Here is a 27,223-nt window from a genome sequence, read left to right on the forward strand (position 1 = left end):
GAAAAAGAAAAAAAAATATAAATAGTAATTGCTCGACCATATTTTTAATTCCATGCATTAATTGTCTAAAATGTCATAAGATAATAATAATAGGGGCCTAATAAAATCAATCGGATCAGGATCCGCATCCGGTTTTAATGGGACCCGTATCAACCATAAGTCCTCTCTGTTAAGGGACGCTCGCTCCACGCGGGGTCCCGGTGACCGCGGGTTACATCCACCGAGCAGTGACGGAAGTCGAGTACTTCCCCGTGACGACGGCTACCGAGCGCGGTCGGGTCACCGCCTCCGCTATTGATCCGTCGCCTCCTCTCGACGCTTGCTCTCCGACACGGGGAAGGAGGGGGAAGAAGGGCTGATGGGTTCGACATGCGTTTTTGTCCTCCTCTGCCTCTTCGGTCTCTCCGCGGCCGCGGCGGAGAGATTGACCCCGCTGATCGAGGAACTCGGGCGGCCGAGCGCCGTAGCAGACATCTTCGACACCTCCAACTACGGGAAGTTGCAGCTCGACAACGGATTGGCTCGGACTCCACAGATGGGGTCTGCTTCTTTGGTTCCTTCTTCGTCTCTTCTTGATCCCTTGTTTCGTGGTTCGGTTTTACGCGGATTTTGATCTCGGTGTGAAGCAAATGCTCTCGTCTTCCAAATCTTCGTATAGGGAAAGGGTTCTTGATCGACTCTTTTATCTAAAGAATTGATGGTTTTTGGTTTTCGTGGGTTTCGTCTATTTGGCATTGGTTTGGATAAGTTAGTTGACGAAGGGAATTTTGTGGATGCAGATGGAACAGTTGGAATTTCTTCGCTTGCAATATCAACGAGACGGTCATCAAGGAAACAGGTCTGACCACCGATCGCCTATGTTTATTTGGATAGGGTGCATATTATGATCAATCGATGCCCTTCTTCTTTTTTCTTGCAAATAATTTGTATAGTTTAATAGATTCTATAGTTGGCAACCATAAAGTAATCTCGGTTGAACATATGGAGTTAAAAAAAGATCGAAGTGGGTCAGAAGTTTTTGTTTGTTACTCCTTCTTGAACTCCTATATGGAACTTTCTCCATTCTCTAACTATAGTCTTAAAATGTTCCAAATATCATAAATCTTTGGTTCATGCTTAAAATTAAAGCAAGAATTCTTCTTTACCAGGATATTGAGTAAGTTATTTAATACTAAGATCGGTATCACGAAAGAAGCAAAACAGATACAACTTGGTGGTCTGTTTCTTGAGAAGGAGAGCCTATTTTCATGGCCAACCTTTTTACGAATTAAACAAGAGAAGCTTGTTTCTACCGGTTTCCTAGATTCTTCTCAAGCTCAGGAAGGCTTCTAAATGACAACTATTGAGGTGAAGATTTCTATGCATCCACCGACGTTGTAGGTTTTATTTCCTCCGGAGAGAAAGTCAAGACATCCATCGCCTATAACTTTCTTTTGCTAGGAACATGGGACCAATTTAGAGGATTCTAAAACCATTGTTCTTGATTATGGTTGTTGTATTGTTGGAATTATAAAATGTAGATCACAATATTTTCCGTCATGCCTTCATGCCAAGCACCAGATGTGCTGACTCCTACAGGATTAGGCTGTGCCAACACTGTTTTGGCACACCTTCATAAGCGCAATTTATGTTGGGATGGTGCATACTGACTAGCACTAGCCATGGAGTACATGTGCAATGCTCAGCAAAACATAGCAACTTAATCAATGATGGATGAAACTCATCCGATCTCGATGACAGACATGAGGTGCATCAAGGATGGGCTAAGCATGTGCTCAGATGTTATGATGCAATCTTTGGTTTGCTTTTGCATAAAAAGTGGGGCATTCATATTATATATGTAAAGCAAGCACATAATCCACATTGGTTGTAATATGTTGTGAAAGTAGTCAAAATGCATTGCATATAAATTTTTGTAAGAAACTCCTGATAAATCATTTTTAGTGCCTCTGCTGCTTTCTTGCTGACATAATAGCATGACTTAGCCGTGCATATCACTTGCACTATATTATGTCACTGTGGCATAACATGTATTACTTTTCAGATTTTTGTTACCTAGATTTTCACAGTATATATTGTTCTTGCTGACAATTTCTCAGTGGACTTTGAGTAATTCATCAAATAGTAGATGGATAGATTGCTTAGCCTGAGTTGCAAAATTTGTTGTTTGTTGCTTTCCAGCTGATGCTCTCGTTTCGACTGGACTGGCTGCTCTAGGCTACAACTACGTTAATATAGGTAATTCCTGAATTGACCTTCTCACCATTGACTATCCAAATTCATTATCTTTTCGATACCCTTATTCTTTCATATTTTCAAACAGATGATTGTTGGTCTTCTGCAACTCGAAATCTTGAGGTTTGTTTTATACTGTTATTCTCTCCAAACATTCTCTTTTTATATATTCTTTTAAGTAGTTGACCTTATCCTATATATATGAGCTTTCTTTATTTGGAACGCAAATGGAAATTATATGTTAATAACTCTGCATTGATGTATTGTTAAATTGTTCATTTAACCATAATCAAAATGCTTTATGGCCCCTTTCCCGTCCCTCTTCTCCTTTGTGAAAGGCTAAAGTATAGGTTTTGATTTTAAATTAACTAGTGGCACTTTCCCTGTCAAGTCCATGGAGTACATGAAAATCAATTGGGGGCTATTGCATTTTAGATTATCAGGAACAATACCACTATCATCTGGAGGAAGTCATGGGACAGTCTGCAGCTCTACCATTTGCCGAACAGATCTGCACCTGGCGTATCCAAGATATGAGAACACAGAGCATACTTAAGCTAATTAATCATGTATGCTCTGTGTTCTCATATCTTGGATACGCCAGGTGCAGATCTGTTCGCATACTTTTAAATATATATGTTCAATACTTCAATTAGAATTGGTAAGTTTTTAATCAATCAAAATGAGAGTCTACTCAGATTATCCTCGAAATGGAGACTTTAAATTCAAGTTTTAAGCATGATATCAGATTTCTCAATAATTATTGCCATCAGGTCATAAATGAAGAGGAAAAGTTGGAAGAGGAAAAATCATTATAGTTCTCCAGTACATTGGATAATTTATAAACCTCCATATCCATTTTCATGATTGAAATTTCTAATTAGCCTGTATTCAGTGATTTGGCTGTGGATCTATTTCCTGTGTCATCCCTTGTGTAGGATAATTGCTCAAAAATGAGTGTGTTTTATGCCTGCATTCTGATGCTTGTTTTCCTACCTCCACACACATTTTAAGTTGTCTCATACCAACTTTTTTGGATATTCAGGGGGAACTGGTTCCTGATCCACAGACTTTCCCTTCAGGCATCAAAGCTTTAGCAGATTATGTGCATCAAAAAGGCCTCAAGCTTGGTATCTATTCCGATGCTGGGTAGGATGTTAACTACTTAAGCTAATTAAGTATAGGACATTGGCTAGGTCCTTATGAGGAAAATAAAGTTCTATGACATTATAACTAATAGCTGGTTTCTCAACCATAATACTACTCAGACTCCTTAATCATTCTCTCCTAGAAATTTTTCTCTTAATCAAAGAAAATTTTCAGGATGTTCACATGTCAAGTTCGACCTGGATCCCTATACCATGAAATGGATGATGCAAATCTTTTTGCCTCATGGGTGGGTATTACTGCATTCTTCATTGGAATTTCTGAATGTGCAAACTCTTGGCTTTCTTTCTAATGAGCCTTATATTATGATGGAATTTTTTTCCTTATGTAACTATTTACTGTGTATTGATGCTATTATTTGCTTGATTCTTCAGGGAGTTGATTATTTAAAGTATGATAATTGTTTCAATTTGGGAATAAAACCAGAGAAACGGTACAACTAATCTTACATGTCTACAGTCATATATGTGTTAATTAACAGATATCATTTATTGGCAAACTTGGATTTTCTATGATAACTCCTTTTTCTAGTTACCCCCCAATGCGTGATGCATTAAATTCCACTGGGCGCGCTGTTTTCTACTCTCTTTGTGAATGGTAAACTTCTTTTTCTTGATTGCTGACATTTGTATTCAGCATGCGGATTACTCTTAGAGTTATTTTCTTTTGCAGGGGTGTAGATGATCCGGCCTTATGGGCTGAAAAAGTTGGGAATAGTTGGCGGACAACAGATGATATCAGTGACTCATGGGTAAGGTAAGTTTTATTTCCCAGATTTTTTCATACAGGCTTAAAATGTTGCATTTGGATAACTGATAAGCTTATGATTATTTCTAGCATGACTACCATTGCTGATCTAAATAATAAATGGGCTTCTTATGCGGGACCTGGTGGATGGAATGGTACATTGGTCTAATTAAATCCGTTTCTGTATGATGTAATCCCTAATTTGATCTTCAATCAAATTACTGTTTAATCTGTCATAACTTGCCTATACATATTGCCTCCTTGACAGACCCAGACATGTTAGAGGTTGGCAATGGTGGCATGACCCATGCAGAGTATCGTTCACATTTTAGCATCTGGGCTCTGATGAAGGTCACTTTTATATCCGACCAATTATTGGTTCTTTTTCTCTTTGCTCACAACAGTATTTTATCATAGCTTTATCTTCACCATGGTAGACATTGTTGGTTCAAATTTAAGGCATTGACTAACTCAATATGGCTGAAGTACCTGCTGGATATTCAATAGCATCGAGATGAATATGTTCTGTGATGCAAGTGTTGTTGCAGATAAAATTTTATCCAACCTGGCCATTGGTTGCATAAAAGAATGTCCGAAGCTCTGAGCCATCATTTTAATGCTCAGTTACTTTGTCTTAACATTCCTGATCATTACCAACATTTGCAGGCTCCTCTTTTGCTAGGTTGTGATGTGAGAAATATGGCTGCTGAAACATTTGAAATCTTAAGCAATGAAGAAATTATTGCTGTAAACCAAGGTAACACTTTTCTTGCTGGTCTCTTTAACTCATACAAGTCTTCATTCCCCACTAAATCTCTTTAGGTGAATCATCAGAAGTCACTGGATGAGTATTAAAATTCGTGTATGTTGTATCTGAAGGATGAAATATTGCATGGTGTTTTAGTATTCAAGTAGGTCCTTAGTTTGTATTAGGGAACTATCAATTCTACTGTACACCAAAGCATGTCAAATTTGACTTTTATATATCTGTCTATATAAGGTTAGTATTATTGAACCTGTACTTATCTTTGCTTACTAATGAATTTTTCTTTAATTTAGTAAAGCATCATGAATTGATTCTTTCTTAACGAACGGTTGAACTCCATTCTTCTTCCTGCAGATCCTCTTGGTGTTCAAGGAAGGAAGATTTTGTCTGAAGGAAATGATGAATGCAGTCAGGTTGCAGCTGTGAAATGCCCTTAAATTTTCTTATATACCAGCTGTTTCTACAGTTTTTACAGCTAAAAACTGCAAAAATGTTAATTCTTAAATATTCATTCACAAGCTTATTATTATTTCAAGAATAACCAAAATCATTAGCTCTGATATATTCTAAAAGAAGATTATGATAATATTTTTAATAAACCAAATACTCTCAATGAAAATGAAGACAAAAGAGAGAGAGGGAGGGGGGAGGTGGGGTCTGTAATTATATTTAATTTGCAAGGAGTACTTTGCTCATATGTGAGCTATACATTGAAAATTTTACATGCATCAGTTGTATGAACATGAAAGTCAATGGTTTGACATGTACATACAGAAGCTGCAGTAGAAGGGTATGTTTAATAGGTGTAGGAGTTTAGTTGTCCCACAGACTGTAGTACTAAGCCATGTTTGAAGCAGAATCTAATCCTTCAATTATTTTCATGACCAACTCTGTTTCTTTGTTCCTTCTATTTAATGTTGTTGAACAACTTGTAGTCTAGACACCTTTCTGTACTTATTTCCTTCAGTTTTTGTTGGCACCTGCACTTGTACAATGTTAACTAACCTTATAAAATGATACCGGTGCATTACTTTTTAAAATTTTTATGTTTTAGTTGATTATAAAATACAGGCCTTGGCAAGATTAATAAGGTTGCTCCTTTCTGACATGGATAACTAGAGTTCAAATCACCAAAACATCCTCTTCGTTCGCAAAAGTTAAAGGCTGTCTACATACACACTTCTCGGACTCTGCATGATGGAACATCATTCACTGAGCTGCCTTCTGGTTTGAATCGATTATGATGTTCATGGTGCTTTTGTTTTAAACTCGAGGCGTGACCATACCACTTGACTAATGTGCACATGATCTTGACTATATTATTTTACTGAATGCTCATGAATTTATGTTTGTTGTTTGTGTTTCTTTTATATTTGTTTAAAAGTGCTTGTCTTAATCCAGGTTTGGGCTGGTCCTCTTTCCGGAAACCGCTTGGTTGTGGCTTTATGGAACCGATGTTCCCAAGCTGTCACAATTACTGTTACATGGGAAACACTTGGTCTCGACAACACAACTTGCTTTTCTGTAAGGGATTTGTGGAAGGTACGTGTAACTTTGTTTACTAAAGGTAGCTTGCAGGATCTTGTTTGCTTATGTACTTGCATAAATGATCCTGTATCAATGTTTAAAGGATATCATAGAGTAAAATAAACTAATCATATGATGCAAATTGCTCATGTGTCCTATCGACAGCAAGTTCTAGTGGGACTTCAATCTATCCAGTGATAGCTAGTTTGAAGGTTTGCTATTCAGAATAAGTCTTCCTGTTAGAGTTATTAGATTTAGCATTCAGGATCACTCAACACCTGCTCTGGGGTCCATCTGAAACGGGCAGCCGTATCAACCACTGATACAAATTAGGTCCAGTTTGCAGTTTAATTTACCATATCAGGTCAATGGTTCACGTATACTCTGAACCTATGTTTCATCGGTAAATATCTCCTAGACGAAAATAAAGGTTTGAACAATGGTAAGGCAATCAACCATTGGTGGTGTACTGGGGAGGTTTTGTAGCGAGTTCAACACTAGTAGTAACGATCTTTGTTCACATCGTCAAACTTATTGTTTGATCCTAAACAGGAAATTGTCAATTCAGGAAAGCTATCTTAGCTATACTTATCTCCTTTTCTTCCTCTCTATTCTTGCTGCATGATTGAACATGATACTTATTGTTTGGTCCTAAACAGGAAATTGTCAATTCAGGAAAGCTATCTTAGCTATACAAACTTATCTCCTTTTCTTCCTCTCTATTCTTGCTGCATGATTGAACATGATCGGCTACATGTTTAACTGATCTAGTCTTGCTTTAACACAGCATGAGACCCTGGAAGGAAACATGGCTGGAAGACTTGGAGCCGAGGTTGACTCTCATGACTGCAAAATGTTCATCCTCTCACCGCCGGCGTCGACTTCCATCGTTGTAATGTAATAGTCTCTCTCCGTACCATGCTCTATCTTGCACAGGACATCGTGTCATTATTCTTATGGATTCTTGAAATCGAATTGAAGTGGACAGGACGCTTAAGTCCAACATGTCTTTGTTGAGTAGAAGCATTAGTAGTGTTTGAGGTCATATACAGGCATTGTCGTCTACTCCAAACCATCAACTTGATTCGGGTGAATGTTAATGGCTAATCAAACTGTAGAAGACAAAAAAAGAAGACCATGAGGGTTTAGAGCATATGCTTCTCACTAGAGATTCCTACATGTGGAAATACGGAACAACAAGTCGAGTAATTATGGCTACATGAAGTTATGGGAATATGTATGATGGAAACAACTCCATTGTGGCCACATCAATCCGTTATCATAATACATACCTGATCATCACATCATCGGCAGACAAGCATGCACATAGCACATTGCGATACCCAAAAACAATCTTAAGGTCTTTGGGTGTACTCTAAACATGATCAGAGCTCAAGTACAATAACAATCCTAACAAAACCAACAACAGTTAACTCTAAGCAGGAACAAACCATGCTACAGTGAGCCACAAAGATGTTTCACCACGCCGTCAAGATTGCGACGACCGTTATCTGGTCCACCAATAATCCCCCAGGCCTCGAACTGCCGTTGCCGAGCCCTTGCCCTCTCCTTCTCCTCTTCTGGTTTGGTTGAGAAGCAATGCGGGCAAGACACACCATATTCCCATTCCGGAGCTTCCATGTCTGCATCGCTCACAGGTTGCTTACACCCATAGCACAGTTTATATGTTCCTTGCACTAATCCATGTTCAACAGAAACCCTTTTGTCAAACACAAAGCACTCCCCATCCCATAAAGACTCGGCCCTTGGAACTTCCTCGAGATATTTCAAAATCCCGCCCTCCAAATGATAAACCTGGAAGAAATTCCAACAAGGATTCAGGAAGCAAGTCACGAATCATGTTTAAGTACATTAAATATGATCACATCTCGTGTTGGGATCCTGGGAGCCAACCCCTTGAAATGATCAGAATTCAGCTTCGAACATACCTCCTTGAAACCTTTGCTAAGGAGAAAGCTTGAAGCCTTCTCACATCTGATTCCACCCGTGCAATACATTGCTACACGAGGTAACTTTGTACGTTCTTGTATTTGAGTCTCCTTCAGTTCACCTATGTTATCAGCAGTGTAATCTGACTGGTGGCTCTCTGTTTTAACCAACTGAAATTGATGGTCCACCCAAGATGGGAACTCCCTGAATGCAGTGGTGGATGGATCAACTGCACCTCTAAACATTCCAATTCTAGTTTCATAGGTATTACGGACATCAATTACCATCTGATACAGCCCAAGAGAAAAACATGGTTGATAGAAGACAATAAGAACATCATCTAGAAGAAAATAAATAAACAAAACTGTGTTTCTGGAACTAAGGTTCATAGTACAAAAACTGTCATGTCTAAAATTAAAACAGTAGGACAGAACCAGTCAGCAAAAGTACTAGTACTTTCTAGATGTTTGCATTAACACATTGATTCAAAAGAAAACTGGTTTAAGACAACATGTTATATTAATAATAATTTTAGTGAAGCACAGAGGAAACATTCACCAAATTAACCTGAATGAAAGAGCACAAGTGAACGATGGTAATACATCAGACACTTGAGTGACAACAGCGGTTTCACACAAAACTACACAAGAAAACTAAATAAATCGATTTCCAAAATCCTGATAACATAGTGGAAGAAGAATCAACCTGCCACTAGGAACTTCTGAAGTGCACTGGAGGAGAAAATAAAGCTTGCAAAGATTTATATAGAGAGGCTGTGCAGAGGTATTATTACTTTCAATTCTTGCTATATTCCCTTGCTTTCAGTATTCACTCACTTAGTAAGATAGTAAATTAGTAACAGCTAGAAGCATTTCCCAGTTTAGCTGTAATTAAGAAAGATGATCTTATTGACCATTATTTCCACTTCCATTTGTTCAATATGAATAAACAATAAATACATACATACATACATATATATATATATATATATATATGTACTGGTAAAACAATATAACAAATTGAAACTTGAAGCTACTCACAGTATCTGGGTCACTTATCAACGTGTTCCAATCCTTTGGCTTTACATATTGGCCTACCATCTTGGTAGGCATTACTCTTGGATCTCCAAAAGAAACAATCTAAAAATATGAATACAGCATCATCATAAAACACAATGTGAGTTTTATTTGGAAAAAAATCAACAAAGTTAGAAAACAAAAAGCTCACAGCTTTCCTCAATTTACATGAGGATGAAGGAAGATTCTTTCAAGTCGACCAACAATACCTCTTGCTTCAGCTTGACTCGAACATGATCCCACCGAAATGGTGCATCTTCACCTGCACCAAGGGGGGAATGGCTAGTATGTCCATGGTGGATAGCCTCATCCTCAGGACTAACAGGTGACTCCACTAATCTAAGGCCCTTCAGTCGCTCATCAGACTGAATAAATTTCAAAACCTTCTCCACTGATGCTGGTGTCCCGCATATGCTGCCGTTTATTCCTTCTGGTGCAAGAATAATACCTCCTGAGACACGCTGAACAGAATCAGCTATGTGAGTTATAATTCCGACTTGCATGAAAGTGTACTTGTGGCAGAAAGAAAGAGAGCATCTACTTTATGATGTTGATGAAACATAAGACAGTCACGTAGTAAATATAAATGGTAATGTCCTTCTGGAAGGGCTAACAAGTGCAATCTATCTGCTTCCCGTCAGTCTTCATAAAGACATTTGTTACCACTCGGTTGACTATCTACCCAAAGGGCTTCACCATTTTATGATTATAAGGTGTTTTGCCATCATCAAACACATCTATCTAACCTTTGCCCCTAAGGTGGGAAACATATTCATGGTGATCATCTTGGTGACATTTACTCTTGGCTAGTCAAAGATTCGTGTTTCAACTAGTACATAGATCTCATGTGAATTAATCACCTAAGCTCCTGCTAGTTATTCTTGATGTTTAGACTCTGAACGTTTATAGTTTGGTGGCTGAATCCCCTTCTTAAACAGAATTTACTATTACAACAGTAGTTTGATTCTGACATTGATCAACATTCTAATTTTTTACCCTTGTAAAAGTCTGTCACAGTGGCACCTGAAAATATGGGTCCAATACATATATCCATCTATGTCTTCTCATATAAAATCACCTGATTGAATTTGCAGGTTCTGTATTTTGCCGTCAAGTAGTAATATCTAATTACCTTCAATTTAAAAGTAGTAGTTAATTGTATATTTATCATAAATCTTACAAAAATGAACATGCTTGCCCTTTTTTACAAAAAAAAGATAGTAGATATATCCTCTTTTCTTTTAAACAGACATTTATTTCATAACTATTATTACTACATCTCATGGTTTTCTTTATTCATAAAATTTAGAACTCCTTTATGGACCAATATAGCATACTAAAATCCTTAACTATGTGCCACATGCATTAATTAGATTACACCTGTGATGGCCAGAATACAAACCTAGTAAACTTTTTATTCCGGTCTTTAACACATGCTGGTACAATTAACCTAATTGGGTTTACTCATAACAACAAGGAATATGGCTTTCCTCTAAAACAATGTATCCTGGGCTGAACTTTGCTTTTCAAGTCAGTGGCATACCCTATTTAGTCAAAATATAGTAAAGGAGTTCATAAGCATCCAAGTCCAAATGAGTTTGTCTTTTCATAAGTGTTGATTTAGGCACTTCTTTGGACGCATATTCTCAACCATGAATCTTAATTCTCTAACTAAGATGGACTTGGATTGTCCTCTAAACCTATAGTTTTTTATCCAAATAGCAAGATAAGCATTCACATCTTGTACAAGTCAATCTTTTAATTTAAACAAATAATTTTAATGTTCTACATCTCAAGTAAAATTTCATGTCTACTAAAATTACTCGATTGTTTATACGAACAATATTTTGGGAGGTTAAGTCAGCATATCCTTTACTATTCTGCGATTTCCTTTTCTTCCATTATACTTGGACAGACAAACATATGCACCTGACGTCTATCAACTACAAAAGACAAGAAACATCTAAAATTGTAATTTAAATTCCTCTAGTTGTTTCCTTTTAGCATGCATTCCAAGATAATAACAAAAGAAAATGACACATCATTAGCATACATGACGGAAAGAAGAAGAAAATTTTTGCACAGTAGTACATAAAATCTTAGGGATTCCACATCAATCCCCTAAATCTCACATGTGTATATTAGCCCCTGAAATCCCTAATCACGTCTATTCTTGGTTTCGAATCTGCTTGTTCTTTGCAAGCTTTCATAAATAGGAAGCACCCAAAGAAAGGAAATAAACCATTGTGAACAATGACATCCGAAAGATTTCATGAGGTCACACACCATGGCACCAGACATCACTCACATTCAGGAACAGAAAAGAACCAAAAGGACAATTTATATGCTAAGATAACTCGAAATCAAAAATTCAAGAACGGTCGGAACGCACGAAGAGGTGAGATATTTCCACTTACCACGTCCTCGCAAAGATCTTTCAGTGGCTGCCGCATTGCGGCATGGTCCGGAAAATCCGCGAACCTGTAGAAGGACACTACCACGAGAAGGGGGGCCGGACCGTCCGCAGCCTCGGACGAGCTCAAGGCGGCGACCGACGAGGTAATTCCCCTGGCTCCAGAGAGGACTCGCGGTGCGGCGATCTGGAGGCTCCGGGGACTCGGAATGAATGGGTTAGGGACGGAGAGATTAAGGGTGTGGTGGTGGTGAGGGGTCACGGTTTTCTCCGCCCCCGAGGCCATGGGGAGAGGGAATCCACTAGGGTTAGGGTTAGCGTTAGGGTTGGGTTTCACGGAGGGGCGAGAGAGCATTCCCAGTAGAGCCGCGGCCGCGCCCCTACCGCAACTGCTCTTGGAGAAGGCGAGCGGCGGCGAAGATAACATTAGACTCCGTTTCCCACCGATCACAGAGGAAACGGATTCCTTGAATCCTTTTTGTGGCTCTTATTGGGTTAGACCCGCTTTCCTAGTGGGCTCCACCCGTTATTTAAACGGGTTAAAACCCATAGCAAATCCGCATTAGAATTGACACAGGGAAAATGGATTCAAGAAGCAGCATATCGGATCCAAAATTGGACTCCATTAGTCAGCTGTCACAATAGTCTACTGCGTGCAGCTTGCACTGTACATGAAGAAGAAGAAGAAGAAGAAGAAGAAGGGCATCTGTAGCCCACTGGCTTCAGAGGTGCAACTCTCAACCTGCAACCTCATAGCCACACAAACTTATACTAGCTTTACACCATGAGAGAACTGTGAGCAAGTCCAAGTCTTCTGAATCTGAGTTCTTCTACAGGAAGAAACAATCAGAGTCGACGCCAAGCAGACTCTCCCACTCAAGCAGGCCCTCCATGAACTCCATCTCCACACTGCTGGTAGGAGCCTGGAACCCGGAAGTCACATCGCCATGGTCATGACCTGCAAGTGGAGCAACTGGTGCAGCGACTGCAGGGTTCGAGGTAGCCGCCGGCGATGAGCTGACGGTGGTCAGATTGCTCAGTACCTCTTCATCGCACTCCTTTTTGAGAGAAGGATGTGGGGCTTCTCGTGTAATCTTCTCTGAGTCTGCTCCAAAGCTAATCAGATGGGAGGAGTTCCCGGAGTCCATGGCTGAGATGATAACCTGAGGGGCCATGGAGGGACTCTTGCATGTGTGCTCACCCAAGTAAGTGACGATGTAAGTGGAGGGATCATCCTGTGATTTCTGGACCTGCCTGACGGCCATGCAACCTTGATCATGCTTGTGGGTGCATCTGAAGTAGCTCCTGCAACATCAGAACCAGCAGTGTCATCAACTTAGTTCCTCCATTGCCATGACACTCTTGGCAATCTCAAACAGTAGTTTGATGGCAAATAGGAAGTACCTTGGATATTTGGCACTTTGGATAACCTTCTGCCCATATTTCCTCCATGTGTGGCCATCATCCAAAGACGATGATATGACCTTTGTCCATGAATATGGCCGTGATCTGCAACACAAAATAACATATATGCTTCAATATATGTCTAAGAAATGTATCTATATGACAGAAAAACTAAGATTAGGTTGCAATCTAATCTAACCTATCTACTATAGATAAGACGAACAAGGAAGCAAAGGAAGTCACCTTCTCCTGCAAAGTCTTCTCCTCTCTCCCACCGAGCTGATCTTACTCTTCCCACCTGAGATCTCGCGCAGCTGATCCTCTCCGGTGTCAGCCACCGCCGCTGTCTCCTCAAAGACGGCTAAGGTGAGAGCTCTCGATACCGAATCCATGAGCTCATCGAAGGCGGACTTGGCCGCTGCATGCTCGAAAAACAAAGGTCGTAGCATGACGCCGAGATGCGAGGCGGTCTCCCGGATTCTGATCAAGCTCTGGACTGCTGGCCGGTCGGCCACCGATGAGGCCGCTACCTTCGTGGGGGACGACGACATAGCCTGATCGATCCTTCCTCCCCTGTTCACCTAGACGACTTGTCGATTAAGCTGCAAGGGAAATGAGAGGGAGCTGTTCATCTACTTATATAGAGAGTTGTCGTTCTGAAGGAAAATTCACGGAAATACATGGCTAGAGGAAGCTACAAGGAAGAGAGGGCGACGTCGAGCAGTCTAGTTCACAGGCGTCATCTCTATCGTCAGTGGGATGACGACTCGAGGGTGAGCTTACGCTGCAGCCGATGGATACGTCGTGGCGGGTTCGTCGAAATCAAGCACAGCGCAAGTTGGGTGTTCTCATATCCACAAGTCTCGGAAAGTAACAGGAAAAGGAAGCGACTCAAGTGTGAATGCAAAGAGAGCCTACATCACGATACACTTCTCAGATCAGCAGGTTTCAGCTTTGTCTTCGATGAGTGTCAGTAGAGTTTCTTGCGCGTGCCATAGGTTAACTCTGCATCTGATTGGTTGATTAGATCCGCACGAACGAGACTTCTTTAATCCTTGGCTTGTGTTCTTTTCCGATGCTTCAATGGTGACAATCTTCAAGTTTCTTCACGGAAGCTTCTTGGAAGGGAATAAAAATAGTACAAAACCTATGAGAGCAGGTGGCATTTGTCCATGAACGGACAAAGGAAAAGCCAAGAGTGGGGCAGATGCAGGGGGCGACAAGGCAGAAACTAGTTGCCATGGAGACAAGGAGAACTCTGGATGAGAGAGATTTGTGGACTCAAACCATCATGAGGAGATAAGGATGAGGAATACTGCATCTAACATGCATGAGAAGGTACAATGTGAAGTCCCTTTCAACTTTCAATGTATGAGAAGTTTTCCTCTCTGTGTTACCTTTCGACAGTCTGCTCTTTCAATTCTTTCGGCTTTAGAATAACTTAACTATTTGATAAGGACACACACATATATATATATATATATATATATATTGCCACTTGTGTCGCACGAGCCCACTTTAGTCTCGCCTCCTACTAACCCGTCAAATCTAACGATTTCCGTCAAATGTACCGTCAAGAATCACGGCTTCACCGTCAAACGCGGCCGTCGTCGAACTCCTTTGCGGTGGCCCACCCCTGCTCCTGCTAGAGAAGGCTTTGCTGGGCCTCTCCGAGGAGGTGACGCTCGCCAGCGTCGAATTCAAGCTCCTGATGCACACCAACATGCATCTGATCATGTTCAACTGCGGCTTCCAGGGCATGCTCGAGGCTGCTGACGGCCTTGTAATCTCTGAAAGGAAGTACTCATCGACTCGCGACAAAAGGTGATAAGAAGGCCTTGCTTATTTGATCTGCAACATTGCTCATGTGGAATAAGGCAAAGCGGGATGTGATGGTACTTCAATGCAGCTCCATGTTCGCAGTGCTGTGTCTGCTTTATGAGAAAAGGAACATGAGAAGAGAAGAAATCTTGCCTTCCTGTTCTTTTCTCTCCTTTTCGGTGGGATCACAACTCCACAAACCGACCAAATCTTGTGTGCTATGACTAAAGAAAGGATCCAAGAAGAAAGTTGAAGGCACGAAAGCAGCAGCAGCAGCAACAACAACAACCAATCCCCACATTTTGGGATCTATCAGGTAGATGATATGAAGCACATTTTAAGTACAATCACGAAGCTTTTCAGCAAAAATCTACAATTAGAGAGCTGGGATTTCCAACCAGTACTACTTCTTTTCATCAGTTCTTGTATTTGTGTATATATGATTGAGAAATTGTGTTAGAGTTTTCTATATATTAATTTACGTTGTTTTTGTGAAAGCTTTACTGTACTTATTTGATGTTTCATGTCTCATTAGTTTATTTGATCCAGTATTCCTCTTCCCTTCTTCCCTCAGGTTTTGCTGCTTATCAGCTAACGAGTGCCTTAACCTTGAGCTGCTTGTAATATTAATGGTTTTAAGGTGGGGAGGAAAAAGGGACAGTTGAAAGGCAAAGTAGGTTGGCATGCAAACATACATCTCAATTTAAGAAAGTGAACACATGCATTAGGAAGTGTGGAGAAGCATAATTTCTTGTTATGCCCCTTCCAGAAGGAATCCAGTTGAGAGGGCATTCTTCAGCCCATGTTGCAGCTTGTCATGGTGAATTGCTGCACAAAGATGAAGCTGTGGTTCTTTTTCTTTTTCTGCTTCTTGTTACTTTATTGATGTGCTTGAGAAGGGCAGGGTGGGGAGGATGGTGTGATGATGCACAAGCTTCCTGTCTAAATTATGGTGGAGGAGTGCTACATATCTTGACCTTGGATTCTAGGAGCTAATGAAATAGGGATGGCTTTTACCTTGTGTTGCCCAACATAAGTTGCATTCCTAGAGATCTTGGTCTCTTATTCTAAATCTATGTGAACATTTGCTTTCTAGCAGCTACTCAATGTCTCAGTTGTCCTTGTGCTTTACAGCACCATCATCTTTTGGAGCCTTCTTGAAATCCTGCTGTTGAAGTCTTTGTCCCTTAAAGAAATCCCAATCTGTGATTTCTGATATATAATTGGATAAGAATCTACTTTTCACTTGTGATGAAAAGATGAGGCAAGAATCCTTGTAGCACCAGACTCTGTTAGGTGCTCCCAATTTCTTCCCCAAGGATACAGACTGCAATCTGATGACCATTAAGTTGGCCTAAAGGCCAAAACCATTGTGTGTGGTTGGTCAGTGGCATAGCTTTGTATGTCCAGTGAGACTGCAAGATCATGAGTTGTTGAGAGCAGCTGGGACCTCATAGGTCACCATTAATAAACCTATTGAAGCTACCTGATTCACAGAGTTCATTGACTTCACCTTAAAATTTTAGCCTTCAAAGTTTATTCTTGGTATATAGGTGACATCTTCTTCCTTTTAACTACCTCATCTTTTCTCCCCTTTGGAAATGATTTAGTGCTCCTGGAGAAAGCTAATAAAGCATCACTGTCTTCTTTGCCTGTTCTAGTACTGCAAAATAAAAGGCTGCAATCTATTTCCTCTTCTTGCCACTCATGAATAATGTTCCTTGTTTGTGATGAATAGAACCAAATCTAGATGTTTTTTCCTTCAATGTTTTCTAAATGGTGATGAGCTATAGTTGTGAGGTTCTTCTAATATGCAGACCTAACATTAATGTGGTCTAACCCTACAATTTTTTGAGTTGTAGAGTTTGATGCAACTAAATGAAGCTACTGGTTGATCAAACAAAGAACAACAGAGGATAATTTAGTCTCTTTGATAGAATTTTGATTGTTTAGCATAATAGAAAAATACAGATGTTGTCTATAGCATCATAATCAGACTATAAATATTAGTCCCTTTGAAACCACAGTCAATCAAAGGCCATCTGTGAGAGCATTAATCATATAAGCTGGTTCTATGGCCATCCTTTCTAATACATGTGGTCTGTGTGCAATGGTCCCATAGATATCAACAGTGTCATTCTGTCAGACAAAAGATCTAATGGTCACTTTCTAAATTGACTAAACTCCTAATAGCACATACATTTTTCCTGAAGAACTTCCACTTGTCCACAGCATTAATAATGTCAACAGTACCAGTCTATTTTATTGAGTGTACTGAAGTAGGACAGGCTGAGCCATCTCTTTCAAGTTTCAACTGTGACCATTGTCTCCTTATCACTCTTGTGCTCTTATTTGATTTTTTACTTCAGCAAATGCAACAGGAACTCATAGTCATCTTAACTGATAGGGCACATTTTGGATCTCAGCCACGTCATAACCCACGCCACATCATGCTTCTGCCGAGTCAGCACGAGGGCTGACTTCTCGCGCTGAACTGAAACCCGTACAGGGAGGATCCCCCTCGGTAAGTCCCGTCTCAGAAAGCTCGGGATGGCACCGTATTGACACGGACTTAGCTGGATTTGCCTAAGTCGTGCGGCACCCTCACGCTTCCGTCCGCAAAGGTCAGCCTCCCCGAAGCCTCCCATTGTCCCTTAGGACCACCAAAAGAGAGAACGGGTTAGAGAGAACGCCTCCAACGGGATCCACAAGCAAACATCTCCGAAAAACACTTCATAGACAATGCAAATTACAAACAGACTTTACAAGCTCTGAACAGTGGCACAACAAAGGGTAAAATGGTCCATTACAGACCGAAAAGCTCTCGCACGTGTCTACATGACACAACCTTTATTTACAAGCCTAAAGAGGCCACCAACCCAACTAAAATGGGACTTATAAGCCTTCGGCTGCCCCTTTACATTCTGTACAAGGCATGAACATGCCAAACGACACGGACATACATAAGCATTACATCAAACACCTTGTTTAGAAGTTTGTCCGTGACATTCTCCCCCACTTATCCCTTCGACGTCCTCGTCGAAGCCTTTGTGAACACTGCAACTCTTCACCTTTGCTGAGTCTTCAATCTTCTGCTTTAGCTGCAATGCGCCTCCTGGCTCCCAGCTGCTCTCCGCTGCTGTTTCTGAGTAGTCGAACCTTTGATCCGCCATGCTGCTTCAACTCACCAATGACTCTTGACTCTGGTGTGGGGTTGGCTGAGTTGTGTTGATCATTGTTGATTCTTACGGATCCCCCAAATGAAGGAAAAAGACCATCCTTACTGCGCCAGTCTCTCAAAATTTCCACATGCTGCTTGAACTGGGTGGATGCTTGTTGGAGCTTTAACGAGCATCGCCTCGCAAACTTCTGAAGTTTTGGGTCCTTCCTCCACAAAATCTGCTCATTGACTCTTCTTTCAGTTAGTTGTCACATCCAAGTAGGTTCGCATCACTTCCGCTTTCGATTGGCATTTCGTTGGGAAATGAGGCGGACAATCTACTCTCAGTAGCACTGATCACCGTTGGTGAGGATTTGACAACTATTGTCTTCCATTATCTTCGAAGGGTCTTTTGAACTTGTGCAGAGCTCCTCTGCTAGATAGATAAGAGAACTGGGGTACTCGGTTTCACCCATTCTCTTAAGAGTTGAGAAGGCAAAGGTTACTTGACTTCGCCCGCCTCCTCGAGGTTGTACTTCATGCATCGAGCTGGTTACTGGTCTTCGCCTGCTCTTTGCTCACACTTCTGAAGCACTTGAAGTGTTTGCACTCCTTGCGTTGAGTTAGCTACTATGATTCACCTTCTCAATGCCATTGAACTTCTGGAATGCAGGAAGTTTTCACCCCAACTTGGAGTAATTCTCTGATAGATGAGGTCGCCTCTGGGATTGTACCGTCTTCTCCATCAACCCTGCCGCCTACTACACTGAGTAGCAAAGGTACAGCACCGCGTACTGCTTGCTTCGTTCCTTGGTCGTGCACTCTTGCATGACCCGAAGTCCTTCACTTACGGCTATCTTGATGAGAAACTTGTTGACACCGGTCTTACGAAGTTTCTTGGCCTCTGTCCTTCAGCCTTGTCTCGGTACTTGGAGATTGCCTTTGCATGCTCCACCTCCTCGGCCCCTTTCACGACCAAGCACTCTCCCTCCGTGAGAGCAAGGGATCAATGACTTTCACGAAAGTCCCGCCTCTGCGGTACCATGACGCTGCCATGCCCATGGCGCTACTATCCGTCGCATCGCCTCTGAATCCCTTTTCTTCACAATCAGTAGATATGTCTCTGTGATACTCCTCTGAGTCCACCTCCATTCTCACTGATTGCTTGATTTTGGGTAGCTAAGTCCCTCTGGACTTGTCGTCGCTTCCTCGCCCCTTTCGACCTCCTGCTTCAACACCTCTGTGTTCTCCAAGCAGTCTGTTTGTTCGATGGAAAGACAGACTGCAACTCCCATGCATGGCCTCTGCCATCACATTGTAGGGTTTGCACCGATTCTGTTCTCCTTAGCTTCCTTGGTAGCAACGTTCGCTTACTCGACCTTGTCCTCTGACTTGTCGGGCTCCCTTAAGCGAATATGAGCTCTGGAGCAGTCCAACTCTCCAGCTGCTTCGATCATACCTCTGCATGATCAAGTCCCTCTCATGGGACTCACTGGTACTTGCATTCGAACTTTTCCCTTGGTGGAACCCAGCCCCCATATGCTGATGACCAAGGTTTTCATCCGATGCAAAATTCGGTGCACGCCCGGAAGACCCGCCTGTGCGGTACCATGGCCTTCACTCCTTGAATCCATAGCCCTTCTTGCCGTCGTGTTGTTCACCAAAGCGGAGCTCCCAGTAGCTCCCGATCATACCTCCATATGATCTAGTCCCTCCCGGGACTATGTCGTGTGTGTCGCATTGCAACGAACTGTTCCACCACGATCCGCTGCACCATGTCGCCTCCTGGTGACATCTCCATTGCATTCTGATCCTTGTTGAATAAACTCGAATTGTGAACCCTCCATGTGTGGCCTCTGCCAATACATCGCAGGGTCTCCTCCACCTTCGATTTTGTTCGCTCCTTTGGCAATCGACCTTCATCCACCCACTCTTGGGTCACACCTAGATGAAGCACCACTCTAGGACAGTCCGTCGCCTAGTAGCTCCCGAAGTCCCCCGACTTCGCTGCAATTAGTGCACCATTGTTTGGATCCTGGGCCTCTGCCCCTACCAGCACAATCTCCGCTGCACACCGCTTCCTTCATAGCAACTCGAATGGCAACACTATGGCATATTCTTCAAGAGTACCTGCCTCTGCGTCCTCTTGCCCCGTGCTAAGGCCTTCTGAACCCAACTTCGCCTCCGCAAATTGAGTCGCCTTAGTTCCTCCATCAAATGCTCCTCCGAGATAAGGTGCATGTGCCCAGAAGCTCCCTTCGTCTTTGGCACCATGCAAGATGAGTCCGCTCCGTCAGAACGAAGGACCCATGGAACAACATGATCCTACTCTTGCCTCTGCAAGAGTTCATGTCTTTGACCTCTGTCTAAGGAAAGCACTGTGCTTCTGCTCCATGTTCCAACTTCTCTGCTGGCTCCCTTCATGCGGCTTGGGTACTTCGCCAAGTTACACCCAAGTTGCTCCGCTCCTCGTTTTTGCATTGAGTCGATGGTGGCCCTCGCGCCCACCATTCCACGGGTCAGCCCTCCCTTGAGTCCGATCTCCATATCGACTCTAAGTGTGCCTTCATTTAAGTTGCTTCAGGTCGCTCCCCCACTTGATCTCGCAATGCATCCACCCATGCATTCTCTCGAGCGAGATCATGTGACAACTCCTCGCTGCTTGCTCGGTCCATTGAGCTTCGTGGAGTTGTTGTTTGTGAGGTACTCCTCCTCAACATGTGAAGTCCATCTCACATGATTCTCCCTCTGGAGAGCCGAGACTTATCCCTCCTGTATAACTGTCCCATTGGAGCAACATCTCTCTTCGTTTCGGAGACCACCATCCCCTTGGACTACTCCGATCTGCTGAATAAACTGTGCATTGTTCTGCCTCCTGCAAACGCACTTGCTAGATTGCGCCTCCACGTCAATACAGCCACCACTGCACCCCTCAAGGCCTAGCAACATGCTGAACTCGTTGCACACTTCAGCCTCCTCCGGATGTATCCTTCGCATGCCGAAGAGAAAGTTTCAATGCTCCATAGCGCCGAGACTCGGTCGCCTTGGGATGGCCACGAACAATCCATCGTCCGCATACAAGCCCATGCATGAGTACCGAATTCTTCGAGTTAGCAATTCCCCTCACCTCTGTGAGCTTTGCACAACTCTTTCGGTCGCTGAGCAACTCATTCCACTTTGCATGGTCTCGTCCTTTGCCAAGCGCCTCGCTTGCCTTGAGCACCATCAAGTAAAGTTGTCAACGTTGAGCCGTAGCTCAAACTCAGCCATCCCAACCTTTGTGCGCTCCGCATTCTTCCAAGCTTGCCTGTTCTCGTGGTGCCTCTTGCGCGAAGGGTTGGCCATTCCTCTGAATGCCAATGTCAGATGCCCGCTCCTCTGAGCGACTCTTTTCCCCTACATCTCCATGCCCGTTTTCCCTCAAACGGTCGCGCGTGTGCTGACTGCCCTCCATGCAGCCCCACGAGGTCCCCCACGTTTGCATGTCAAGTGTTTCTATGAGTGCTTGTCCCGCTCTGATACCATATGACACGGACTTAGCTGGATTTGCCTAAGTCGTGCGGCACCCTCGCGCTTCCGTCCGCAAAGGTCAGCCTCCCCGAAGCCTCCCATTGTCCCTTAGGACCACCAAAAGAGAGAACGGGTTAGAGAGAACGCCTCCAACGGGATCCACAAGCAAACATCTCCGAAAAACACTTCATAGACAATGCAAATTACAAACAGACTTTACAAGCTCTGAACAGTGGCACAACAAAGGGTAAAATGGTCCATTACAGACCGAAAAGCTCTCGCACGTGTCTACATGACACAACCTTTATTTACAAGCCTAAAGAGGCCACCAACCCAACTAAAATGGGACTTATAAGCCTTCGGCTGCCCCTTTACATTCTGTACAAGGCATGAACATGCCAAACGACACGGACATACATAAGCATTACATCAAACACCTTGTTTAGAAGTTTGTCCGTGACAGTATGGCGTCGCTCCATGCATACCGAGAGGTAGCCGCACGAAGGTACTATCTCGTCACTCGAGGGTAGGTCGTCGCGTCAAGTTCGCGTACAATCGATTCTCGAACAGTAGTATACTGGTTGGCACCTAGCCAGAGGAAAGGAAAAAGGAGAAAAATAAGACCACTGACTTAATCTACGAGGGGCCCAAGTCGGGAACTTCCCCGACCAAGGCCTGTGTGCAGGAACTCGACCACCCCCAGAGGCGCAGCCATCCCGACCCCTACTGGCTCTAACACTTCTTCCAATCGACCAAAACTTTGGACATCAACTCGTGGACCAAGCCGTGTTGACTCCTTGGCCACGGCACATAAGTTCACCAACATCTTTGGCGCTAGAAAGAGGGTCGATGTCTCAGGAGCACCCTGTAGGAGCTCGCCCCAAGGGAGAACTACTAGTTGATCACCTCCCTTTCGAACTCGATGATCAGCCCCTCCCTATCCTTAGGGATGGGGGCATCCCGACCCCGACGTCGGATCACTACTGGCGTCTGTTCAATGACCCAGGACTCCCTCCCCCTGGATATACTGTGGGACCCTCGGTCGTTTCACCCGAGGCATTCCTCGGCCTGGCCAAGCAAGTGCAAACCTTGGTGGGAATGATGCAAACAAGTGTCCTACTCATCCCGCAGATCGTGTAGTCAGCGCTCCCCCGACTGACCCGACACGGCAAAGGCCAAACGAGGAACAGGTTAGGATAGGAGAAGCCCGAGAGCAAACTGTAACCCCTAAAAACCTCCACGAGCAGAGCACACCCGCACCTCGCCAAGTCGCTTCATCGCTCCCCGAGCTTGACACCTTATCATCAGACTTGGCGGACGACTCATTCAGGGTCCAGCTGTCCATGGTCAACTGTCGCCTAGATGAGTTCCAACATGAATTCCAAAAGTCGCATGGCGAGATTAGGGAAAGCAGTTCGGGTGGATCCCATTTTGCTCAGGAGATCCAGGACAAGCCTGTGCCGCTCAATTTCAGACTCCTAGTAATAGAGACGTACGACGGCGGCTCCGACCCCACGGAACATATCGCTGTATTTCGGGCTCAAATGGCCCTTTATGGCACTTCTGACACCCTGATATATCGGGCATTCCCGACTACCTTCAAAGGATCGACGCGGGCGTGGTTCAGCCGACTACAGTCAACCTCGGTCTCTTCTTTTGATCAGCTCGCAAGGGAGTTTGAGCAAAATTTCCTAGCCAGTGTGCGACCTAGGCCTTCCATGGCCACACTGCTCGCATTGTCCCAGTGCGAGGGCGAATCACTTTCCCAATTTGTCACGCGCTTTACCGCTGAAATCCGGGGGTTCCCGGACGCTCATCCCTCTCTGACCATGCAAGCATTTTTTATGGGCTTGCGACCCTCGAGGTTCTTCTGGTCATTAATTGAGAAGCCACCCGCAACCATCCCCGAGATGCTCTAACACACCAACTAGTACATTACCTTGGAAGCCTTAATGGTGGGAAGGCGTGAGGATAGCAAGAGGACGAGGATGGAACAGGCCCGAGGGACACCTTCGGGGTCACCAGTAGCGTAACCTCGTAGAAGGCCCGACCAGCCCAAGTCGCTACTCCTGAGGCCCCCGCCTTTTGTCACGCCCCTCCCGAATTTAATTCTCATTTAGGAGGTGTGAACCTAATTCAAGATTAATAATATTTAATTCAACAAACAATCTAGGATCCAATCACACATTTGAAGTCACTAAGAAAAACATTCAAGTCATTCACCTCTACAATCCATAATTCACAAAACCTGTGCAGTTTATAATCATACATCATGTCACTAGATGATTCTTAAAATCCAAAACTCAACTTAACTAAACCATAACGATATCATAAATCCATAAGCGCAACAATTAATGCACTCACAAAGCCAACATGTACTACATGTTTATATCAGTACACAGTTTAGACTTAACATTTCCAAAATCCTGACGTAAGAGATACATTTCAAATATTTACAAGATACATCAATCTAGATTTGTCATTGATATTTCATTACACCCAAAAAGAACTTATACAACATCAACCTATCAAGTACAAAATATTTGCCCCAAAATCTTCTAGTCTTCCACTGCCTCAACCCAATTTACACATTTTAGTGAGCGATAAGCTATCCTGAAAAATTTATATAGCAACGGGGTGAGCATATAAAGCTCAGCAAATGACTAACATATCCATAGCAAAGAGGACAGTTTTCAAACAAATGAGGTATCAAAATACAAAGCAGAGATACAAGATGAAACAGTAGCATGTTTTGTTTGAATGCAGAATTTCAATTTCATATCGTTCGAAGCACAGTTTATTCATACAATCGAGGAAAGGTAATTGGAGCATATCATTGGCATAAGGAGCATATCAATGACATATGGTAGTTTTCAAGGTATAACAAAAACTTATAACATTTCATAAATATATCAAAGAACAAAACATGAATAGAAGCTCAAATGTCACGTGACGATGCATTCATTTCATTCTTATCCGAAGCATGCATAGAAACATAGCCAAAGCTTTGGATATCATATCAAACACATAGAAGGTGAAGTGGGATCATAACATAATATGGTCCATCCATTTCTGAATGACCAACAAACATAAGTCTCCCACGTCTGGGAGCTCCATCCACCCACGTCTGAGTGAAGTCATAGGGGGCCGGCAGAGCATCGCGGGCTCTAATCGTAACTCCCTTTACCATTTCTGGCAAAGGTTCACATTTATCCCACAAACACTAGAGTACAAAGGGACAGTATGAATAATGAAATTAGCATATATTGGAAGCACATGCGGAACAACGAAATGTACATATGCCTTTCGAGTCAATACGATACAAACATAATCTTTCATAAATGTATTTAGATTTGAAAGGAAACAAAAGCAAGGGCATACAAGGATTTCAAGAAATCACATATAGCTCAATTGAAATAAGAAAGTTAGATAAATTCAATGTCCAAAGAAATGAAATTGGAAGAGGCACATATCGAAAGCAAAATGCGGAACAATGGGATGTATGTGCCGAATCATTACTTTGTATGAATCTGAGTTCACAACAGAAAGTTATAAGTAGTTATGCAACAAGAGGTCAGAAATTTCAGTCCCTATTTTGCAGAATCTGTAGGGTTAATTTAAACAGAAGTCTTAGTAGGCATTTAAACTCCAAATCATTCGATCTTTATATCAAAATAAAGATTTTCTTGTCTACTTTCAAATGGAATAGGTTTTGTCTAAATCAGAGTTTATTACAAAATGTTATGACCGAAACATTGCATAGAGGTCAGATTACCGAAAAATTACAGATTCATAACTTTATATCAAAACGAAAGAAGGTCTGGTTCCCAGTTGAAATCTTTCAAATTTTGCAGAATAAAAATGAAAATAGAGATTAAGGTTACTGTAGGATTGGGGTTAGAACACTTGCCTTCAAATTATTTGAATCCCAAATTTGAGAAAATTTGATGAAAAACCTCAAGCTCTTCTTCTTCTTCTTCTTCTCTCAAACTCACGTTGGCTGCAACTCTTCAGGTTTGTTTTCTTTAACCTTTCATCTAATTATTTAGGTTTTGGCTAATACAAAAGTTGCAAGGTGTCATGCATGCATGAAAGGGGCTAGGTGTCATCTTTAGAGCAAAGATAAGTGGCACCAACCTTAGGTTAGCTAGTGACACATGTCCACTATATTTTTTTTTTTAACTTAAATCTGAATCTTTCATAAATTATATCAAACTTCTAATATTTACTCTTAGGTCCCTAGCCATAAACTTTTAATATAATATTATTGAATAAAAAATAATTATTAAATAATCCTTATTTTTACAAACATACCTTTTACGAAATTTTCAAAAATGGGGGATGTTACACCTTTACCTTTGAACACCTCTCGTACTGAGATCTTCCTCTAGATCAGGGAGAAAGGACTCTTGCGACAACCCAACCCCTTGAAAGCTACTCACAAGGACCGATCTAAATATTGCAGATTCCACCGGGATTGCGGCTATGATACGGAAGACTGCCATGACCTCCGGAATCAAATTGAGGAGTTGATCCGAAGAGGTCACCTCGGGGGCTACCTCAAGGAACCAAGAGAAGCATCACCACGCCCCAGGGGCCCGTCGAGAAGCAAATCGACATCATCACTAGCGGACCGACTTCTGGTGGCAATAGCACAATGACGAGAAAAGCCTATGCTCGCAGCACGGTGGAGAAGCATCCTAAACCTGGGTTTGAACCCGAAATCACACGGAAACGAAGAGGTCGAACTCTCCCACCACGATGATGCCTTAGCAATCTCCATCCAGATCGCCAACGCTTGAGTGAAGAGAGTGATGATCGATACTGGGAACTCTACTAACATGCTGTAGCTCGACGCCTTTAAGAAGCTCAGCCTAACTAATGAGGACCTCACCCCCATGGCGTCGACACTTACTGGATTCACGGGGGACTCCTTGGCCGAGACTCGTTGGCTACGATAAATAAGTTAATCAACATTTTCCATCCTCTTGAATGAAAAGAAAAGCCATGGTTACCTCATGTGAGGTGACCATTAAAAAAAAAAAAAAAGAAGGCATATCCTTCAATGCCTAAAGTTGGTGTTTTATGGGGCTGATAAGCTGACATTTTGTGGTGAAAGCAAGTTTTGATTCATATTGCTCTGCTAAAGCACAAGCTGGCAGCGACAGTTGACTGTATCAGTGGTGTGATCCAAGAACAACTTTTTAGTTCTTTGGAAAGATCTAGGAAAAAAAGTAGAGGTTGGCTGAGGAAGAGGAACTATTCAATCCACCAGCTAGAATTGGATTCGAACGTGGAAAACCATTTCTGACCGAAGTCTCTCTCTCTCTCTCTCTCCTCTCTCTCTCTCTCTCTCTTCAAGCCACCAGCTAGAATTGGATTCGAATGTGGAAAACCATTTCTGACCCAAGGCTCTCTCTCTCTCTCTCTCTCTCTCGCACACATTA

The 27,223-nt window shown here is 42.5% G+C and overlaps 3 protein-coding genes across 3 annotated transcripts; 1 reads left to right on the forward strand and 2 right to left on the reverse strand.

Annotated features, from left to right (window-relative positions):
- Window positions 1-206: 206 nt before the first annotated feature.
- LOC103987929 (alpha-galactosidase 3) lies at window positions 207-7,487 on the forward strand. Its single transcript, XM_009406399.3, has 15 exons — window positions 207-540; window positions 780-838; window positions 2,182-2,238; window positions 2,324-2,358; window positions 3,281-3,384; window positions 3,559-3,631; window positions 3,777-3,835; window positions 3,934-3,999; window positions 4,075-4,158; window positions 4,240-4,304; window positions 4,418-4,500; window positions 4,816-4,906; window positions 5,270-5,328; window positions 6,317-6,457; window positions 7,230-7,487. Exons 1-15 carry the CDS (start codon window positions 359-361, stop codon window positions 7,341-7,343), a joined length of 1,272 nt encoding a protein of 423 aa, XP_009404674.2. The 5' UTR covers window positions 207-358; the 3' UTR covers window positions 7,344-7,487.
- A 180-nt stretch (window positions 7,488-7,667) lies between these two features.
- Window positions 7,668-12,344, reverse strand: LOC103987930 (rhodanese-like domain-containing protein 7). The gene is made up of 5 exons (XM_009406400.3): window positions 11,886-12,344; window positions 9,678-9,929; window positions 9,433-9,531; window positions 8,392-8,679; window positions 7,668-8,257 (listed from the first exon to the last, which is right to left on the reverse strand). Exons 1-5 carry the CDS (start codon window positions 12,306-12,308, stop codon window positions 7,898-7,900), a joined length of 1,422 nt encoding a protein of 473 aa, XP_009404675.2. The 5' UTR covers window positions 12,309-12,344; the 3' UTR covers window positions 7,668-7,897.
- Window positions 12,345-12,464: 120 nt separating this feature from the next.
- On the reverse strand, window positions 12,465-13,906 carry LOC103987931 (transcription factor WRKY45-2). Its single transcript, XM_009406401.3, has 3 exons — window positions 13,529-13,906; window positions 13,286-13,390; window positions 12,465-13,186 (listed from the first exon to the last, which is right to left on the reverse strand). Exons 1-3 carry the CDS (start codon window positions 13,834-13,836, stop codon window positions 12,712-12,714), a joined length of 888 nt encoding a protein of 295 aa, XP_009404676.2. The 5' UTR covers window positions 13,837-13,906; the 3' UTR covers window positions 12,465-12,711.
- Window positions 13,907-27,223: the final 13,317 nt, after the last annotated feature.

This window comes from Musa acuminata, chromosome BXJ1-6 (assembly GCF_036884655.1).
Source record: "Musa acuminata AAA Group cultivar baxijiao chromosome BXJ1-6, Cavendish_Baxijiao_AAA, whole genome shotgun sequence".
In the NCBI taxonomy this organism is placed as follows: domain Eukaryota; kingdom Viridiplantae; phylum Streptophyta; class Magnoliopsida; order Zingiberales; family Musaceae; genus Musa; species Musa acuminata.

Excerpts from the sequence above, each read along its gene's own strand:
- LOC103987930 (XM_009406400.3), bottom strand. The coding sequence starts at position 12,308 with ATGTTATCTTCGCCGCCGCTCGCCTTCTCCAAGAGCAGTTGCGGTAGG. Across the intron at positions 9,930-11,885 it reads AAGATCTTTGCGAGGACGTG|CGTGTCTCAGGAGGTATTAT; the intron begins GTAAGTGGAAAT and ends GATTCTGTTCAG. Across the intron at positions 9,532-9,677 it reads GAGTCAAGCTGAAGCAAGAG|ATTGTTTCTTTTGGAGATCC; the intron begins GTATTGTTGGTC and ends TCATATTTTTAG.
- LOC103987931 (XM_009406401.3), bottom strand. The coding sequence starts at position 13,836 with ATGTCGTCGTCCCCCACGAAGGTAGCGGCCTCATCGGTGGCCGACCGG. Across the intron at positions 13,391-13,528 it reads AGAAGACTTTGCAGGAGAAG|ATCACGGCCATATTCATGGA; the intron begins GTGACTTCCTTT and ends TTTGTGTTGCAG. Across the intron at positions 13,187-13,285 it reads CAAAGTGCCAAATATCCAAG|GAGCTACTTCAGATGCACCC; the intron begins GTACTTCCTATT and ends CTGATGTTGCAG.
- LOC103987929 (XM_009406399.3), top strand. The coding sequence starts at position 359 with ATGGGTTCGACATGCGTTTTTGTCCTCCTCTGCCTCTTCGGTCTCTCC. Across the intron at positions 4,000-4,074 it reads TTCTACTCTCTTTGTGAATG|GGGTGTAGATGATCCGGCCT; the intron begins GTAAACTTCTTT and ends TTTCTTTTGCAG. Across the intron at positions 4,159-4,239 it reads ATCAGTGACTCATGGGTAAG|CATGACTACCATTGCTGATC; the intron begins GTAAGTTTTATT and ends GATTATTTCTAG.